The 20,093-nt window shown below is 38.5% G+C and overlaps 1 protein-coding gene and 1 long non-coding RNA gene across 2 annotated transcripts; both read left to right on the top strand.

Moving 5' to 3' along the window:
* Window positions 1–9: 9 nt before the first annotated feature.
* LOC110943623 lies at window positions 10–945 on the top strand. Its single transcript, XM_022185361.1, has one exon. The coding sequence runs from the start codon at window positions 10–12 to the stop codon at window positions 943–945; it is 936 nt and encodes a 311-aa protein (XP_022041053.1).
* Window positions 946–7,680: 6,735 nt separating this feature from the next.
* Window positions 7,681–8,690, top strand: LOC118491146. The gene is made up of 3 exons (XR_004890581.1): window positions 7,681–7,957; window positions 8,035–8,097; window positions 8,613–8,690. It is a non-coding gene; the product is annotated as an uncharacterized LOC118491146 (long non-coding RNA).
* Window positions 8,691–20,093: the final 11,403 nt, after the last annotated feature.

Here is a 20,093-nt window from a genome sequence, read left to right as displayed (position 1 = left end):
ATACCTGAAATGGCCATAATTTCGGATAGAGCAAATTCTATACATCTAGCTGTTAGAAACGTCTTTCCACATGTTTATCATGGGTTATGCTGTCGTCATTTAGTGATGAACCTACGTTTACCCTCTGATAAAAAAAAAGAAAATGAGAAGCTGTGGTGGAAGACATGCAAATCGTACCGATTGTCTGATTTTAACGAGTCATTTAATGCTCTTTGTCTTGCCGTTCCTAGAGTACGTCACACTCTAACAATTATTGGGTTCGGTAGATGGGCAAGGGCGCATTGTCCAGGCAATCGATATCATTATATGACATCTAACAGCGCGGAGTCTATTAACGCTTTATCTAGACACTCGCGTAAAATGCCGGTAACACAACTCTTAGAGTTCTTCCGGCAATCTGTACAAAAGTGGTTTTACGATCGCCGTTTGCAAGGTATTCATGAAAAACATTTACTTACACAATGGGCACAGAAGAAAATTTTTAAAAAAATTGAAGGGTCTAGAACCTGGACGGTTGCTGGGATTGAGTTAAACAGTTATTCTGTTGCAGACAGTGGAAAGGGGGGTTTAGTTGACTTTGTTAATGGAACCTGTAGTTGCCGAGTTTGGCAGGTTTCTGGTTTACCATGCGGGCATGTTATTGCCGTGTCAAAATTTTTAGGTGAAACCGATTGCAGTAAGTATTGCTTCCCGTGTTACTCAAACGAAGTCTATAAGAAAACTTATGAAGAAGCGATTTATCCTCTTCCTCATAGATCTGAATGGGAGACTCCAGAAGACCTTATCAATCTTCAACCGCCGCATATGACAAAACGCCAGGCTGGTCGTCCTCGAGAAAACAACCGGATCTTATCCCGCGGGGAAGAACCTACTCCCCTGTATTGTTCCCGGTGTAACTCATACGGTCATCATCGGGATGTCTGTCGGCAGCCCATGCCGTCATAAATTCGTACTCGCAAAGACCCAGACAAAGGGAAAGGGAAAGAAACCGATGATCCTCATCATTTTACGCAATCTCCTTCTGATTATATATATCCGTCTTTTAACTTGGGAGACTTTTAATACTTTAATTTATTTTGTGAATTTTAATTTAATTTCTCAAGTAACGTAGTAAGTGTATTTAGTTGCAAATAATTAATATTGAAAATCATTTCATTAAAATATGTTATTAATTTTTTTTATATTACATGCATACATAAAACCATTAAACATTAACAGGTGTGAAGCGCCCGGTGTAGACTTCATCTGCCATGTATCGTCTGTATCTGAAACAAGCATCCTGAAGGTTTCCTTCGGTCCATGTTAAAGAACGATCCCAAACAAGTTTTTCCATTAGCATACATATGATGACTCCTGAATTTTTGCCAATACGATATGTTTGATCAGGCCACACGAAATCCCTTACTATTTGCATGGAATGCGTCTCATTTATTTCTGAGTGTTGCCAGTACGATATACGTCCGAGAAACCACAAAAATAGAGACTCAAATTCTAGCACAATTTGATGTACTCTTCTGTGTATGCAAAATGAATCTCCGCAATTAATCGTGTCACAAGTATTGGCAAAAAAAAATTCTTAATTGTAGTGACTTTATATTTATTTTAAAAAGCAACCAATTTTGTTCGTTGTCCGGTATAGGAATGTATACCTGCAAAAAGTGAATAATCTTAGGTTCTAAATCAATGCTGCAAATTAAAAAACAACAATTCTTAGCAAAAAAAAATTAAAGGGAATACTACATCAAACACGTTAAGTTCTTATTCCAAAAAAAAAACCCTGACATTTAACTAATAACCGGAATGGTCTTCCGCTTCAGAATCATACTCTACCCCTTTTTCCATTTCCGCACGATAAGCTTCAAAACGCACTTTATCGTACAGTCTTTCGAAATCCAATTCCTCGTCTGAGTCTTCGTCAGCAGTAACCGCCAAATTTTCTTGTGGAATAATCTGGTCCAAAGGACGCTATCGTTCATCGGGGTTAGGTAACGGATCAAGCGCCTCACACTGACCTGAACCGCTAAATGGTGCTTCACGTGTTGGCTGTTGCACCGGGTTTGGGGGGTTACGAGTTTGTGAATTGTTTGGTTCGGGGTTATCTGAGGGTGGGTTTGGGTGGTTAACCGGTTGGAAAATGTTGACGTATATGAACGTGTAGATGAATGTTGTTTTCTTGATTCGCCATGAGGTAGAAAAAAGGGGGATGCTAGTTGAGTAGTGAACCAACATGTGTTTAAATAGGTGTGGAGTAAGAGTGAGAGTCGTGCATCAATATCTTGTTTATTTAATAAAAAACGGATATAATAAAATAAAAAAAAATGATATAGCCTACCGTATCAATTTCTCAGAATGGAGGATATGTTGCTGTAGAACCATCTGCGTATCTGGTTGCATCAATATCTTGTTCATTTAACATGTTGAAGAAATTTGGCGGTAGAACTGTCCAACGATAATCGTTTGACGACAGCGTCCTTGCATTCTCTCGTTCATACTGAGTTTGTTACACCATGCTTTTACGTGCTAAAAAATAACGGTAATTTATTTATTACAAAAATAATGAAACTGATTTTTATTACGAAAATATTTATTATTAAGGTACCGTTTTTTGAATAAAACCTGCTCCAGTAAATCCAAGCAGTCCCCCCCCCCCACCAATCTTTTCCTAGTGGTGTTAACCCCGTGTATGAAGAATAGCAAGTAGGATTATCCCCATCGTAGTAAAATTCAAGAACATTTGGAGACCATTGGCGATCCCGATTCTGTTGATTGATCGAAACGGAAGGAGGAATACTTGTCATTGGTAATGGAGGATATCACATGTGTAATAAAGGTGGAAGTGACACATATATATATACACATAGAGACCAGTAGAAAAATATTTAATGTTTTTAAACCAAAAAAATACAATTACACTTCTAATACGGGATCATCATCATCATCAAGGTTGTTGTCAGTTGTAGTATCTGGTAACACGGAATCATAAAATAGTAAAGCTAGTTGACGTCGCATACGTTCCGCTGTTTTCTGAGTATCTTCATCATCGTTCAACGGTTTTTTATTTATCCCCCTATCAAGAAATATGCAAACCCAAACTCCACAGTCTCCCAAAAATCCGGACTGCTGAGGAGCATCGGTTGCGTAAATAACTCGAAAAGGGTAAGTTAACGGTAATGGTCTGTGGGCATTATAACCATGAGTTCGTAGCCAGTGGTCAAACACAAAATTTATATGACACACCACATCCGTCCTTTCCTTTTCCATAGCATTTAAAAGGCTAAAACAGCAACAAATTAACACAGTTAGTAACATGTATCTTGGAGTACTAATCAGTTAAATCGGGCTAATACCTGTCGTATATCGTCAGCGTGTAATTGACAAGGTTGAAAACGCCTAAAAACCAGTGAGCACCTTGTATATACAACGGTACGTAAACCTATATAATTAGTACGCAAAATATTAAATTAATTCAATACGAAATACATTTATTCAGTAATTAATAAGTTCGTTCCACATTACCTCGTCAACAGTATGTATTGATGGAAAAGGTTCAACCTGCCTAGTAAAGTAACCTTTACAGTTCTGGTCGACGGCCATGTACCGAAAATAATTCTGAAATTATGGGGGTAGAATACTCCAGCGATCACTTTCATTTCTTGAATGATACATGTGGATCATCCACCCAAATATATGATGTTAGACATTCTAAAGTTAATTTGAAAACAATATACAGAAAAATATATTTTTTTATTATTTTTTTTATTACTTACATCATCGCTTAACCAGTCGCGACCGTCCATGCCCAGCAATGACTCCCAAAAATTTGGACCGACAGAATTCCCCACTATTAGGGAAAGATGTTTACTGCCGCAATTTGGATACCACTGCTTGATGAATTCAATTTGTCTATCCTCGTTCCTTAACCTTTTGGCTTTTCTATCTTTCAATCTTTTGTAAGCCACATACGGGGATAGCAAAGCTGATGCGGGCTTTACAAGCCTTTCGGATGGTCTCAATTTGATTATTTCAGGATCCTCATTCTACAAATATTGTATATATGTATTAATTTCACTTTCTAAAATATATTTTCATTAACTTTCATTTACACAATTTATACTGAATTTTTATAAATTTATACTAGTAATAAAAAAATGACAAGTAATTAAAATATATAAAATGGAAAAACTTACAAAATCTTCATTCACCATCGGGCTCATAGAGACGTGGTAGGCATTATCGTAGTTGATAAATGAATCGGCAACAGCCTACAAGAAAAGCATGACAGGTAAATTAACAGTTATTGGTAGATATTGTTATTATAAAAAAAATTATTCACAAAACACATTACATTATCACTCTGAGTGTGTGCCTCTTCTTTTGGTGTTCGTACGGTCGCCGGAGTGCTGACAGTTTTTTTATTTGGAGAACATCGATATGATTGCGAAAACTCTGACATGAACATATTGGTCAGTCTCCGGTTGTTCTCGTACAGCCTCTCGTCCAAGAGTGATTTAAAGTGTGAAATCAGCTCATTCTCGTAATTTGATCGAAACGGGGTCGGAGGGGGAACAAAATTCTGTTGTGGAATCTCCTGTGGATCCGTTGCCCGATCGTAACCTTCATTCGCCCCATCGGGACCAAACAAAGTCCCCATTACAGACGCAAGCTGTTCTTGTGTGATGACACCTGGGGCGGGCTGCATTTCTGGTTTAATTGGACCCGTGAATCCTGTGGGCATTTGAATGGGTATTTCTGTGGCAATTTGAACCGGATTCTCGCCCGGCATTGCACTGGCATACATCCGACGTTCAGCGTCTAAATAATTTGAACTAGACAAATACCACGCGCTTTGCAACTCATTTTCAGTGGGCAATATAACCAAAGACGGCCTAAATTCACGTCTCTGCAAATGTTAAAAGAAAAAAAAACATTAATAAAAATATTAAATATTAATATTAATATCTATGTAGTTTGGTAAATTTTGCAACTTTAGTCCAAAAGTCTATTTTGTTGCAAAATGGCAGTTTACTCTTATTAATATAAACAATAAAAATGTTTATGTTTATTTGTTTAACTATATTTAAAAATAAAATGTTTTACCTTTGCAGCTGCTTGAAGCAATGAGTCCACACTATTCCTCATAAACTTCTTGCCTTCTTTCCATCCTAAAAATCTTGGAATCGTCTCACCTTGATACCATTCCCTTGAATTCTTAAATTGAGGAAAAGTCTCCAACACCCACATCTACACAAGAGAATTTATTTAAATTTAATTTTATATGGTTTTCGAAATAACTATATTAATTGACATTCACGGGTACCTTGAAGGGCCAGACAAATCCAGCCAAAGAAAAACCTTTAGCGTCTTCTTTTTGCCGATTGCACAAATTGTATATAGCACTATAAGTACTTTCCCAAAAATAATTACCCCATGGATATTGTCTGAATTCTTCTAAATTATCCACAAGGTCTAAAAGCATACTATCAACAACATTGGTTTTTTGCCAACCCAAAAAACCTTGACCGATTAGCATGAGGAGACATATCCTCGTGCCATCAGCTTCATTAAACTGGCTAATATTCCCGAACATATTCATTATTTGGCCAAAATTAACAGTTGATCCAGCTACAAAGTATTTGTTCCTAAATGAGTTCGGATGGTCTATAGGTGACCAAGAAGTATGCCCAAAACATAGCCCCGTTATTAAACAAAACTGTTTCGGGGTGAATGTAAATAGCTGCCCGCGTAATCTATACGAAATACCGATACGGGGAAAAGGAGTCGGTATTTGTAGTTGTGCAACGCCATATAAAAGAAGGCTATCACATATGGTGCACCTATTGTCTAAATATGGACCGAAACACGTCTGCCTAATAGCTATTTCAATCACCGGAGTCATCACGTCACGCAAAGATTTTAAAACCAACCACGTTTCTCGTACTTTAATGGCTATTTGCTATATAAAAAGAAAAAAAATTAAAAATAGTATACGAATTCAAATAAAAATCTTATCTTTTACTCAATAATAATCCGCAAATATTTTACCGGGCAAGAAGGGGGGTCCATGAAAGCATCTTCCATCTCTTGGTCGTTTGGCATGTTCGAGTGTCGGTTGAAGTCCATAGTGGCGGACCCACAACTAATGTCGAAGAAGTCAGATTAGTGGTCCCAGACGGGTCAACGATCTTTCGGATCTTGAAAGTTTTGGGTCTTCAAGAGGTTTGCTTTGCACCAACGTGGAGAAATTCAAAGTGGGTTCAAAGTGGGGAAAGTGATTGTCACATGGGAGGAAACGACACTGGTTATTGTTGACCCGACTTCAATGTCGTCTGACGGGGAACAGTACCGTATTCGAACACGCGCCGTGAAAGGGCTTGCCCAGGTGATGGAAACGGCATAAAAAAGCAACTGAAACGGCTCGAAGTGACAGAGGTAACGGCTCGGCAGTGCAGCGGGACCATGCAGCGGAAACGGCTCGGCAGTGCAGCGGAAACGGCTCGGCAGTGCAGCGGAAACGGCTCGGCATTGCAGTGGAAACGGCTCGAGCATGAAACGGTAAACGCTTGGGACTCTTTATTGGAGCAAGTGCCATGAAACGGCTCGAGCAGTTACTTGTAACGGCTCGGGCAGTAGCTTTATTGAAAGGTGTGTCATGAAACATCTTAAAAAATTATTTTTTCCAAAAATTATTTTTCATGTTAAATAAGATCGCAAAATATTTTCTTAGAACGCCATTCAGAGCACTTGAAACACTCTTAAAACCGATAATGGCTCACAAAAACAACGTATACTGCTCTCAACCAGTTAGTAAATCATCAACGTGGATTCTTAAGAAATGGAGAGCACCCAGATAGTCGGGTGAAACTTCCTCGTCTGAAACGGCTATGCCGCAGGTGCCGGAAGAAAACAACTTTGTAACTAACCGTCAAAGCTTACACTCTAACAGAGCCGGAAGATGGGCAATTCCAGACGACGAATCTGAGAATTGGTGAAAAGATGTTGCAACATTTTACAGTGATGGGCACGCCCCATTCTGTTATTCAGCTGTTTTCACTCGTTGTAACATCTGTCAAAATTGGTTTACAAAACCCGACCCGTTTAAAAATAAAATCCGGATCCTAACCCTTGAAACTCTATATATGTATATTTTTTGGATGTTAGTGTAATTGATATTGAAACCACTACGTTTATCTTTGTATTATCTTATTAATTATTAATAATATGTTACAAGACAAGAACTACCTTCAATTTATGGTTGCAAATAAAAAAAAAAACACATCATCGGTTATAACCTTTTGTAGAATATTTTCAAGTTTTGTATAGCTTATTTCATACTTAATTCTTGCAGACGTCATTTATTCTCAAATTGATGCACCTAAAATACCCATAGATTTATTGCATTTAATTGTTAAAAAAAAGGTATCACAATGGATTTTAAATTATTTTGTTAAATCCTATTTTAAAAGAAGAGTCTTGTAGAAATGGTTGCCGCCAAAAACGAGTGACAGCAGACCTTTTTTTTTTCTTCCTAAATTATCGATTAATCATAATTTCCTTTTCAGTTACGCTAATTTATTGTGTTTGGCAATAAATTTCCGCGTTTCCGTTACAAACTAATCATAAATCATTGCCATACTTTACGAGACATGAGAAACACTATAAATACCGACGTCCTTCTGTTCCTACTCGACACCCTCTATCTCTCGATAACACCACCTACTTGCAACATCTTTTCGAATCATTGGAGTCGCCGGAGCTCGCGTCAGAAAACTGACCGGAGTTCACCGGAGCCGCCCGAGGTTCACGACGGCATCACGTCATCGCCGCAACCTCATTCGAACCCCTTCACATTCACCGGAGAAACTCATACCGCCGCCGGAGAAGCCCGCAAACCATCGGAACACAACCGCAAGTTCACCGGAACCGGAATCTACGCCGGAACTCGTTACGACATCGTTCGGTATACATTCTCATTCTTTTGTTTGTTCGTTTAACCTCCTGTTCGATCCACTAAAACTATAGTTATACACATAACAGTTTCATATAGTTCCTTTTTAATGAAGAAGAGGACCGAAGTCACGACGAATCCACTTCGATTCGGTATGCCGTTCTCATTTCCCTTGTTTTACTCGTTTAATTCTCTACTAAGATACAATAAAAATCTGTTGTTATAATCATTCAAATGAATTGAAAAGTTGAAAACTCACATAACAGTCGAATGGCTCTTCTTATAAAAGCTGGTTATGTTGAAGCTGATTATCTATATATCATATTAATAAAAAGGATGTTTATCACAAAAAGAACTATAGTCTAGTTTTTGAGGGAGCATTTTCCAATCGGATGAACCCGAGTTCGATCCGGGTTAGAGGCGTCTTTATGTGGGTTTTGTTTATAAAACATGATTATATGTATTTGTTTTAATTATTAATATTAATGTAATTTCTAGTAGCAGATTATTTTTTAATTAACTATAAACTTTTAAGTTTAATAATAAAATATTAATGACTTATGTTAATTCATTTTATAACCTAAAATATTAATGGGTTAATTAAAGATGTAATTAACCTGTAACTTACTAAGTTTATAAACAATAACTAGATCGTTTATGTATCTAGGGTAATCACTCTTGTTCGTTCTCTTGGATTTCCCAATCTCTACTTGTACGTTACTTACAAGAAATCGCAACGCAATCACTGTGAGTATACATGACCCATTTTCCATTTTAACACTTTTGTGTGCAATATGTATTCTATACTAATCACATTATTCACTTCAAACAGCTTTATGCACACTCTATCCAAATTCAACGTGATACATTTGATTCATGTTATACATGTTATGCTATTGTAAACTCTCATGACTATGTGTTCATTAACTTTGCAAGCCTCCCGTAAAGCTACGCCCCTCCCGTTATTCTCGCGGGTATTGTTAGGTTAATCTATGTTAAAACCTCCCGTTATTCTTTGGGATTGGCACGTTAATTGCGTTAAACTTTGGCTTGGACACATAGAGTAACATCGTTTCGAGTATATACTGTTAATGTGTAATCATGTTATTCACGTTGGATATGAGCAACTTCAAATATTTTATTATGCTATGTATCAAACTTGTATACTCGCCAACATATTTTGTTGATTTTATTTTAATACATATTGCAGGTTGATTAGTACAAGACTCAAGAAACAAGCTAGGATGGCTTTAGATACCCATTTTAGCAATTAAACAATGTTTGAATCTATGTTCACTATTTGAAACAATGTATTATTCTTTAGTTTTAATAAAATGATTTAATTCATATTGTCACATTTAGTGTTATGTTGTTTTGAGCAATTTGTTCGTCTCATCCCGATGTTTCCGCAATCGGTTGGGGTGTGACACTCGTTATGTAGAGTTGGACAAAAAATTTTGGGGTACTTTGTTAGGCTATCGTTGTAATGGCTACCTAACAGCAACGGTAATTTCATTAGGACTTTTTTATTAACAAAATGTGTATTTTTGCTGTTTATTACATGTAACTTGTATTAATATATTAATATAGCATATTGAGGGATGGACTGGACGACTAATGGCTTGGAGAAGAAGAAATTTACAAAGGGATCCCACGTTAAATTTGCGGTGGACAATTCTTCCACCTCAATTCTATGACACGTTACTACAATCGGTTCCTAAGAACGTGGTCGGTTATGGAAATTGTAACAACCCGCACTTTCGTGCGTTGTTACTACTCGATACACTCGTTATGCCTAGCACCAGAGATTCGGATCATAATGTAACTATATCAGATCTATCGCTAAATCAAAGTATAATCGAATAATTACGCATATTCTATCGCTATTACAAACCTATTTTCAATAAATTATAACACTCACGATGATGTTGAGTGAGGGCTTAATCTACCCTCCTCGATAACCGTGAGGTGTCAAAACGTAAACAAGCAACGCTAACAAAGACTATCGGGTGAGTACCGTGTCTCCAGCCATCATGACGATGACGGCAACACGAGTAAGTAGTGCCCCGATAATCATTGTGGCACATCACATCGAAGAACGCACTCGAAGGCACGCGTAACTCGATCATCGCACCGAATATTGGATATATAGATACGTATATACGGCCCTTTTTGTGATTAATTATAATAAATAATTAAATAATTATATAAATATATGAAAATACGGCCCAAACAGTCGAGATCGCGCCAAAAACGAGGACCCAGGGCTTTTGTACGGACGGGCCACCCAAACGGCTCGGCTGGCCCGCCCGATCGAACGGGCCAGCCGATCGGCTGGGCCGTCCGATCGGACAGGCCAGCCGATCGGCTGGGCCGACCGACCGAACGGGCCAGCCGATCCGGCCCACCTTTCCTCCTTTTTCCTCCTCCCTTGCCTATAAATACCCCTCTATCACCCTCAAACACTTGTTGTTGCTGCTATTACCCGACCAAGACGTTCCAGCCCCTTAATCTTCCGATTTCTCGCGATTCTTGTAAGTTTTCAACTCAAATCTTGTACTTCCTTGATCTAAATACAATCCTTCATCTTTCTATCTTTCAAAATCCGACTTTTAACCGTGAAATCAACGGATTCGGAGTGCTCTAGGGTGATGTCACCATGGAGTTCTTCAAAGGTGATGTCATCCCATGAAGAACAACTCAGATCCGAATGGTTTCCATGCGATTCTTCGTGAATCTCGTCCAAATCTACGTTTTCTAATCAAAAAGCCATGGATTGAGATGTTCAGAGTGATGTCATCATGTCACACCCCGTTTTCCACGTGTATCACCGGTGGGCCCGGTGGGGGATTACCGTGACGTAGTTGGCAACAATATAGTCAAACCACACAATATATGAATGCACAGCGGAAGCATAAAGATAAATATAATTCAACCTTTGATTGTAATATCGAATGTATCACAAATAGTCGAATGGTATCCACAGGGGATCAGAATAATAATAAAAATATTGTTCAACAGACAAGGCATCAAAGCTTGCGAGACTTCTTAAGATGCTAAGGAGCTATAACCAGCCGATTACGTGTAGTACCTGCACTTAATCTTTTTGGGAAAATACGTCAGTTTACACTGGTAAATACATTCAACCGTCACTTTTGTAAAATGTTTATTAAAAATTGATTTGAATGCACTAGGCACAAACTCTTTTATAACTTGGGAGAATTATTTAATATTATAATCTTGTGAACGAATTACATGTTCCTTCTTTGCGTTCAGTAGCCCGGATCTAGTCCGGGTTAAAGATCAATAGACACACCACATTTCGTAAAACCGAGGTGGGTAAACCAACGGTTACGTCTTTTAATAATATAGACATAATGCCGGGTGTACGCCTACACCCGGATGTCGAGGTCGTGGCCATTTCGTAAAATGATGCCTAGGATATCCGGGACCCCAAAGGCTTTTAAGTAACAAGACTGTTTAAACGAGCCGATCAAATTATTCAATTAACCACCAAACGATGGAAGATTTGATGCTCGATCAAGCGGTATTTTATATATACCGTAACCCAAGCCCGTAATACGGAAAATAAGTTAAAAGTATTTACCTTTGCAAGTATTGTCCTTAATTGATTAAATCACAGATATCTTTTACTGGGGCTCCTATTCTGGAACGAAGGTTTTAAAATAACCTATTAGAATCCTAACGGGTCTTTATATTAGCCGTAGCCTAGACCGGTCAGTTTCAAGGGATAGATACGGTTTAATCGCGTGAAAGGAGAAAACCGAGAATGGAATGTGATTCTGACCCAACAAGTTCGAAGACTTGTTTTATATGGGTTTAATATTCACACTCTGGATTTTGGGGTCAAAATAATATGGTTTGACCCGTATCGGCTAATTTATGTAAACTAGTTACATAAGCCGAACCGTGCGCGCAATAGGTGCAACGGGTAACCGTAAGAGTCCTACACTTGTTTCCCAAGTCAATATGCCTTAAAGAGGTTGTGGTATCAGTAGGATACCTTCCGCGATGCCCGTAACGAGTTTAAGTTTATTATACGCCCCGTAGGGGTTTTCCGGTCATTTTAAGGACTTTTAAAAGGGTTTTAGAGTTCTACAGGAAATCTGAGTTTCCCGATCAGTTTATAAAGTCTGAAATACTTTATTTATTATTTAAAATCAGTAGCAACTGGAATCGGGTCAAAAGACTTTATAGAACTCAAGTTTTGGCCGAAAAGGGCATATTCGGTATTTACCGAACCGTAGCCATAACCGTAGGTTATGAGCAGGTTAAAAATGATTAAAAATCTTTAAAAATCCCGAAATATTAATTTACAATAGTGAGTAAAAGGTTTGGTGACGAAATCTTGGTTTAGGTAGGCGTTATGCTAATCGCGCCGTTTATTACAAAAGTTTCTTTTAATTGCGCTATTTAGCATAACTCCTATTCTAGACCTCGGATTGGCGTGAAACTTTAGGGACATGCTTAGAATTTAATAAGCAAGGTTATGGTCCCTTCACGTGTCCGAAATACTCGTTTTATTTTGAAAAGGGCGTTACGTTCAACTTTTAAGCAATTAACGGAAATGCATAAAAGACTCGGACAAACAACGAACCGGTAACAGAGGGTGATACCATCACGTGACCTGGTCCTAAGAGAGTCCTAAGGCATATCTACATTGCACTAAAACGGGTCAGAACTGAAGTCAAAGCAAAAGTCAAACTTTTGCGACATTCGGCTCCGAACCGGGTCAATATAGCAAATGGCCGAATCAAACGAGCTTAGACAAGTTTATATACTTAATATCATGTTTTATAAGTGTTCAAACAGGTTTCATATCATCTATATTACAGATTATGCAAGAATCGCAAAAATGGCTTTCTGTTGACTTTTTAAGTATACGTTTGACTCGACATTTGAACTAGTTAGAGTGGTGATCAGGGGGAACCCTTTTAGAGGTTTATTACCCACATAAATACCAACACATAACTACTTTTGATTCGACAATTCACTGGACCATTCGTGATTTACCGCAAAGTCAATCGTTAGTTACGACGGATTGACTTTTAAGCTAAACTAAGCAAAAACAAGGCCATAGAAGGTTTGGCATACTTACAGAGACTTAGAGCACGACTTAGAATTATAGAAGAACACTTGGGAGCTTCAAGAATGAGCAGAAGATGTGTTTTGAGGTGTGATGAACTTATGCACAATGTAGGCCTATTTATAGTGAAAGAAAGGCCCTTAGATCATTACAACTCAGGCTACAAGTGAGTATGGATGTTCAGCAGGTGGCCCTTGATGCTAGGAGGCAAGTAGGGGCACCCATGCTTCACTTATTGCACTTTTGATCGTTCACAACTTCAAACAACAAGTCTGTCCAAAGTTTCTGCATCTGGGTGGTTCATGCGGCCCGCATGAAAGATCAGGCTGACTTGTACGCGGGTCGCCTGAGTTCTCATAACAGAACGCGTAGTTGCAGAAGGCTCGCGGCCCGCGTTAACTTATGTGTAACCTTTACGCGGCCCGCGTTAGGTTTATTTTTCAAGATTTTTGAATCTTTTATAATCATTGCCAAAATCTTTGTAATTAATAACGAAATCTACGGTAATTAATAACCTGACCTTTCGGGTTTGAAGGGGTAACTTTGCGATTTGGCCCTCGATTATTTACAACTAAGGGCCTCGTGTTATTTACCCGTATTGTTAAGTCCCCGGTTAGTTTGTTAATTATCTGGAAAGCCTTAACTTTCGTTGTTGACGCTTTTTAACCCCTCTCATACGAATTTGATCATAACTTTCTCGTTTTAAAACGGAACTTCGCGGAATTTATATAGTACATTCTAGTGAGCGTATTTTACTGTTACAAAGCCTCGGGTACGTCAAAGGGTCACTCAGAGGTATAATTAAACATGTTGACACAGTTAACCCCCCTGCAGCTTGTAATCTCTCACTTTCTTCCGCGTTTCGCTTCCGTACGATCCATGATTTATTCGTTTGAAGGTACATGCATCGTTTAGGGTTACTATACAATATACTTACCCTATGATGATATTTATAACCCTCGAATTTACATACTTTCAAGGTTTGTCAACATTAGTCCTTTATTTAATATTAAATGCCACGTGTAACTCAAGACACGTGTCAATACATTATTGGACACAAAATTTCGAGGTGTTACACATCACAAGGTTCTTATGAACTTCAAGTGTTGGCCTCATTCCACTAAGAACAACTCAGATCTAAGAAATTCCATAAGAATAATCAAGGTTTTCATATCTGATCTATACACAAAAATGGTAGAAACAGAGCTTAGACCGACCTTCTACTCATTCTTAGTGTCGTGTTGGTCAGGGATCTGATTCCTACCGAAGAGACGACCAATTTCGGGTTAAACACGGAAAAACCGCCAAGAACGGCCAGTTCTGATGGAACGGGGTGATTCCCGGCCGATAGAACAGGTCGGAATTGATGGAATTTCAGTTGTTCAACGCGTCACAACAACGTCTCGACCAAAAACACCGAAAAACACTCGAAAATCATCGAAAACAGCTGGACAGGCTGGCCGATCGAGCGGCCCAGCCGATCGGCTGGACCAGCCGATGGAACGGCCCACTCGATCGAACGGCCCACTCGATCGAGCAGCCCGGCCGATCGAGCGGTCCATCCGAATGGGCCAGCTCAATTCAAATTCTTGTCCAAATTCATGTAATTTGATACCGTTCAACGCGTAACCCAATACTTATGCAATTAGTCTGAAATCAGGACATTCTCAGGCACCATCCCGTCGATCCAACCGAATACGCACTGTGAGTATACTTGACCCCTTTTATCGAACTTTGGGTGTAACATACGTTCCTTATAAATCGAACCTATCATACGAATGATTCAAATTGTTAATCTATCACTTGCGAATAACTGTTTGCATAGATATACGTGATGCTAGTTGCATGTATGCTAGGACTTATACTCGTGACGTCCCACCCAGACTAGTATAGTACTATTGCGCCCGACGGGGTCTAGTTATGCCATCGAAGAGTCGAGCATCGAGGACTTAGCTAGTAGTATCAGTTTTGTGAGTATATATGTCGTGTATTACGTTATGCACATGGAAATTCGCAGCACTTTTAATCTATTATACTATTACATATCAAACCTGTATACTCGCCAATACTTTTGTATTGACAATATTTTAACGTATGTTGCAGGATTAGTCGAAGTCTACATCAAATCAAGCTAGGAAGTCTAGAAACTCACCTAAATTCTAGGTTGACGGATTTGAATTGTTCGAGATGACAAGAAATCTGTGATAACTTATGTGGTTGTATTGTTTGTTAGTATGGGATGACAAATGTAATGAATATTATCGCAATGTAGTTGTTATGGATTCTCTTGAGCAATCTGATTCGCCAAGTGTCACGCCCCGATGATTCCGCCATCGGTTGGAGTGTGACAGAAATGGTAAAGAAAACCCATTTCCTTCCTTTTTTGACGTGGATTTTGTGTTTTTCCCACTGCCGATTGACAATAACGAATGGATGTTGGTACGGTTAGAGTTGGCATCCCAGGAATTAGTTTTGTACCCGTTTGAAAACTTTTGTGGACGAGGAGACAAATTTAGGGCAGTTATTATTCCACGGTTGACGAAGCTTAAGGTATATTTAACTGGTTTGCTGGTGCATTTGCAGTATTGGAAAAAGACAGGCAAACCAGAATGCTGCATAACTCATGAGCTAAACGATAACTACGTGACTTCTAACAGGTCAATCGTAGGCAATGAAGCTGTTTATCTGTGTATGCTTATGGAGCATCTCGTTACCGACAAACCCATTAACATTACTGGAGACGTAAAACAAATATGTTTGTCATATAGACGATTCATGGCTGATAAACTGTATTTTTGGCGTTGTTTACCACGCCCAAATGTTGTTAAATAAAATAACTCTTCTTTTTAATATGTTTTAATATTTAATATTATATCAAAATCCTCCAATTTTTACCCCATTCAAACCTATAAATACATACATTACTCCCTCCCATTAAACACCATTCTCATCTCAAAGCTCACACTAAAAAAATGGATTCTTGGACTGACGAGGAAGATATTGCTGCTATCGTTTCGTACGCTGCCGCTCGGGAACTGGGCACTTATTCAGTTTCCAATCCTGCTTTCTGGGGGCAGGTTTTCTGTAGGATCGTGATCTGACCCGAATGAGTCGTTCAGAGGCGTTCAACTACGTTTCAGGTGCGGAATAACAAGAAACGTAGTTCGAAATAGCTTGTACTTCACTTAATCTACTGTTTTATTGATTTGACAATGTTTACAGCTTAAACGTCACACCGGCAGCACTTCGGTATGGAAATCACCAAGTTACAAATGAGATCCGCTTATGGGGTATTTATAGTGATAATAGGTCCCCACATACGGACATGTTCGTATAAGCGGACTTGAACAGTTAGGTTCCCACATACGGACATGTTCGTATAAGCGAACCTGAATAGTTAGGTTCCCACATACGGACATGTACGTATAAGCGGACCTGAACAGTTAGGTTCCCACATACGGCATGTACACATAAGCGGACCTACTCTCTAAAACACATATACTCTCCAGTTTTCTCGTAAAACGTGCCCTAATCTATACAATACAATGCATAACATGATTCAAGACGAAATCAACATATGTAGTGCACCAACATTTTCAACAATTTCTGCATCCACCTACAAGAGACGTCCCGTAGTGTCGAGGCATTAATGACTCGTCTTTCTTTTCTACGCTTTAAATGTACCCGTTTTTTAGGAAGGTGCAAAAATGTTAAAAAAAATAATCCGAACATGGAAGAAAAAGAGATCGTTGAAGAGGCCCTGCTCGACTACGCAATACTTTACGACGAGGACTTTGAACACCTTTCAGTGTTTGAAAGTTTAAAAATTTATCTGTAATTCACGAAATGAATTTGTAATATTGTTAGGTTGTATCGTGCAACTAAATGTATGACTTTTTAACCGTTTGTCTATATGAACCGTGCAAATATTAATTAATATTTTAATTAATTAAATTAATTAATAAAGTTAAATAAAAATAGTTGAAAACGGCCCAAACAAGCTATATAATAAAGTTAAATAAAAATAGTTAAATAATAAAAAAGATTAATTGATAACATTAGTAATCAAATTAACTAACTTAGTTAAATATCCTACATAAAGAATAAGTAGGTTAATAAAATACAGTTAGATCAGTTAGTAAACTTATGAAAACTTCAGGGGCCTAAACTGAAAATTTAAAAAAAAAGGGATAAAAAGGGGGGGTTTTCTTTAAAGAACCGACCCCTTTATGGACCGAACTCGCGCCCTTCGTATGAAAGCATAACAATTTAACCAGTTTATCCTCCTAACAGGAGCTGATAAAATTGTTAACTTAATAATTGTTATACACTCGTTTAACACGGCCCAAACAGTTAAAAACGGCCCAAACGCGCTACAATGTTTGGGCCAAACAGCCCACAACGTATTGATAAGATAAATCCCTATTTTTTTAAATCGTTGCAGCCACAATGTTTGGGCCAAACAGCCCACAATGTTAACTTGTTAATATGTTTGGGCAAAAGAGCCCAGAACGTTTTAAAAATAATATTTATAAAATTTTTTAATTTTTAATTAATATTTTAATTATTTAAACTATATAATAAAGTTAAATAAAAATACTTAAATAATAAAAACGATTAATTGATAACATTAATATTGTTAACTTAATAAAGTTTAAGTTAACAAGGTTAGCTAATGTTTGGGCCAAACAGCCCACAATGTTTCAAGCATGTCATGAGAATACGAATTCGTTGCAGTGGACAAAAGTTTATAACATCCAAAATTTTTTTATATTAATAACATAAATATTAAACATAAACATAAAAAAAACTAGAACAAAACATACTAAAAAAAACTAAAACCAAATCCTAATTGCCTCCCACTCCGAGACATGCTTGAAATCATGTCCCTCGTCATGACGGTAGTTGATCAGCGCCACCGCCTTCTGATCATCCTCAACAAGGTCCGGCATTTCTCTCTCAACCTTCATGAAATACCGGTCAAACCTCTCACATTCCAACCGCACCACCCGAAACCTGGACGATAAGGCGTCGACGCTCCGGTTATGGTCCGCACCACGAAGCTGGGCAAAAATCTGTTGAACCCGAACCCAAAGCGCCCCCTGTCCGCGTGGTGGAGGATTGGTCACTGCCTCCTCCCATGCTTCGCACAAAGCGATGTCGTCAACGTCGGTCCAAGAAGTTGCCATGTTAACGGAAACGGAGTCGGATATAGGATTGTATCCAAAACGGTGAAGTCTTTTTAATGGGGACGGCGTGGTGAATTGAAATGGTGAGGGTTTATATAGTGGGTAATCTTGGAAACGGGTGTTACGTGGGAAGTTAGAACGCCAACATTTGTTATGTAAATATTTTTTTTTTCCGTTAAACTGTTAAGTCAACAAATTACATAAACAGCCAAAAAATTTAAAACATGTAATTATCATTATTTCTTAATACAAATTACATAAAAGATATAACATGTAAAAAATACAAAGATAACTTCGCCAAACAAGTGATTCAATTTCATTCACAGAATTTCTCATCGGGACCCTATCTCATAACCGCAGAAACGGCTAGTAGAGAAAAAAGCTCAGTCTCCAAGAAAGCAGTCTTCAGATAACTTCACCAAATAGCTGCTTAGAACTTAGAACCTCCCTGAGGGCAAATTGGCCAATAAATTTAAAGTTTGGAATGAATCTAATCTCTTCTTCTGGAATTCGAGTCAAAACGCTTGTAGCAATGATAAAGATGCGTCTTTTGCTCGATAGTTCCATCCACACTCACTGGGTAAGTAGAGGTAGCATTTCTGAAGAGAAAGACACTCCAATATGAGAAACAATATCAAAACCGAATTTGATAACTAAAGCCCAGGAACACGTCTATTACACTATCAGATACGTGTAATTTCATAAATATTTATTGTCTTTGATACACGAAAACATCTATGACAATCAAATGAAGAAAACAAGATAACATTTTATCTGAGATTGAAGTGTGGTAGACGGATTGGTTTAACAAGCACAGAAAAAAAACAAGTGGGTAAATATATAGTGGGAACAGACGGTCAAACGGCTCGAACAACACGTTGACCAGGCTCGAACAACACGTTGACCAGGCTCGAACAACACGTTGAACCGTCATTAGACAGCTGTACCGGCTCGGATCTAGTTCAAACGGCTCTGAGCAGTGGAAACGGCTCGAACCGCATATTGAAACGGCCCGGAGCAGCTGTACCGGCTCGGAGCAGCTGAAACGGCTCGGAGCAGTGAGACGGCACAAACAGGTAAGCGAAACGGCTCGGACCCAGCTGTAACGGCTCGACTGGCAGAAGTGGGGTCCATGCGTGTACGGTAACGGCTCGGCTACGTCGTAAGAACACGGCTTGGCTCGTTGAAGGAACTTGGCTAAGATCTTTGAACATGAGCTGATTGTAACGGCTTGGCTAAGATCTTTCCACATTGTCGGACACGTGGCGTTAACTGGATGCTTCTCAAGCCGTACAGCCTTTGTCGGACACGTGTCAAACAACGATTGGGTGGCCGTTAACCAAAATTCTTGTGCCGTTTCAGCATATTGAAACGGCTCGTCAAGGGGTGTCAGGTGGCCAAATTTGCAAAAACGGCGTTGCAGTGGCCATTTTCGTGATTTTCCCTTATTATAATACCTAGTTTCCGAGTATGTCTTTGTAAAAAAATTATACCCAAACCAGAACCGGGTACACAGGGTTTTGTTTTTTTACCAAAAACCAGAACCGAAATCAAACCAAGTTATTGCAATACCTGATTTTTCTCTACAATTCAATACCCGGAACCGGGTATTGAAAGTTTTTTTTTTTTTGGGTAAAGACCGGGTATTGAAAGTACCCGATATGTGCACCTCTATACATACATATAAGGGTAAAAAAACTTAAAAGACATCAAATGTGAGAAAGGTAAAAAACTAAGAAAACGATAAACTTGGTGAAATTCAAAATGTTTTTAGATGCAAGAGAAAATTAGTAAAATCAGTATCAAGAAACTAGCTATTTTTGTAAAATTTTAAAATTAAAAAAAAAAAAAG

Source organism: Helianthus annuus, chromosome 4 (genome assembly GCF_002127325.2).
Source record: "Helianthus annuus cultivar XRQ/B chromosome 4, HanXRQr2.0-SUNRISE, whole genome shotgun sequence".
NCBI lineage: Eukaryota > Viridiplantae > Streptophyta > Magnoliopsida > Asterales > Asteraceae > Helianthus > Helianthus annuus.
Note: the sequence above shows the minus strand (reverse complement) of the source record. Positions and strands in the feature narration are given on the sequence as shown.

Bases quoted from the DNA above. Each gene is read 5' to 3' on its own strand.
- LOC110943623 (XM_022185361.1), top strand. From the start codon at position 10: ATGGCCATAATTTCGGATAGAGCAAATTCTATACATCTAGCTGTTAGA.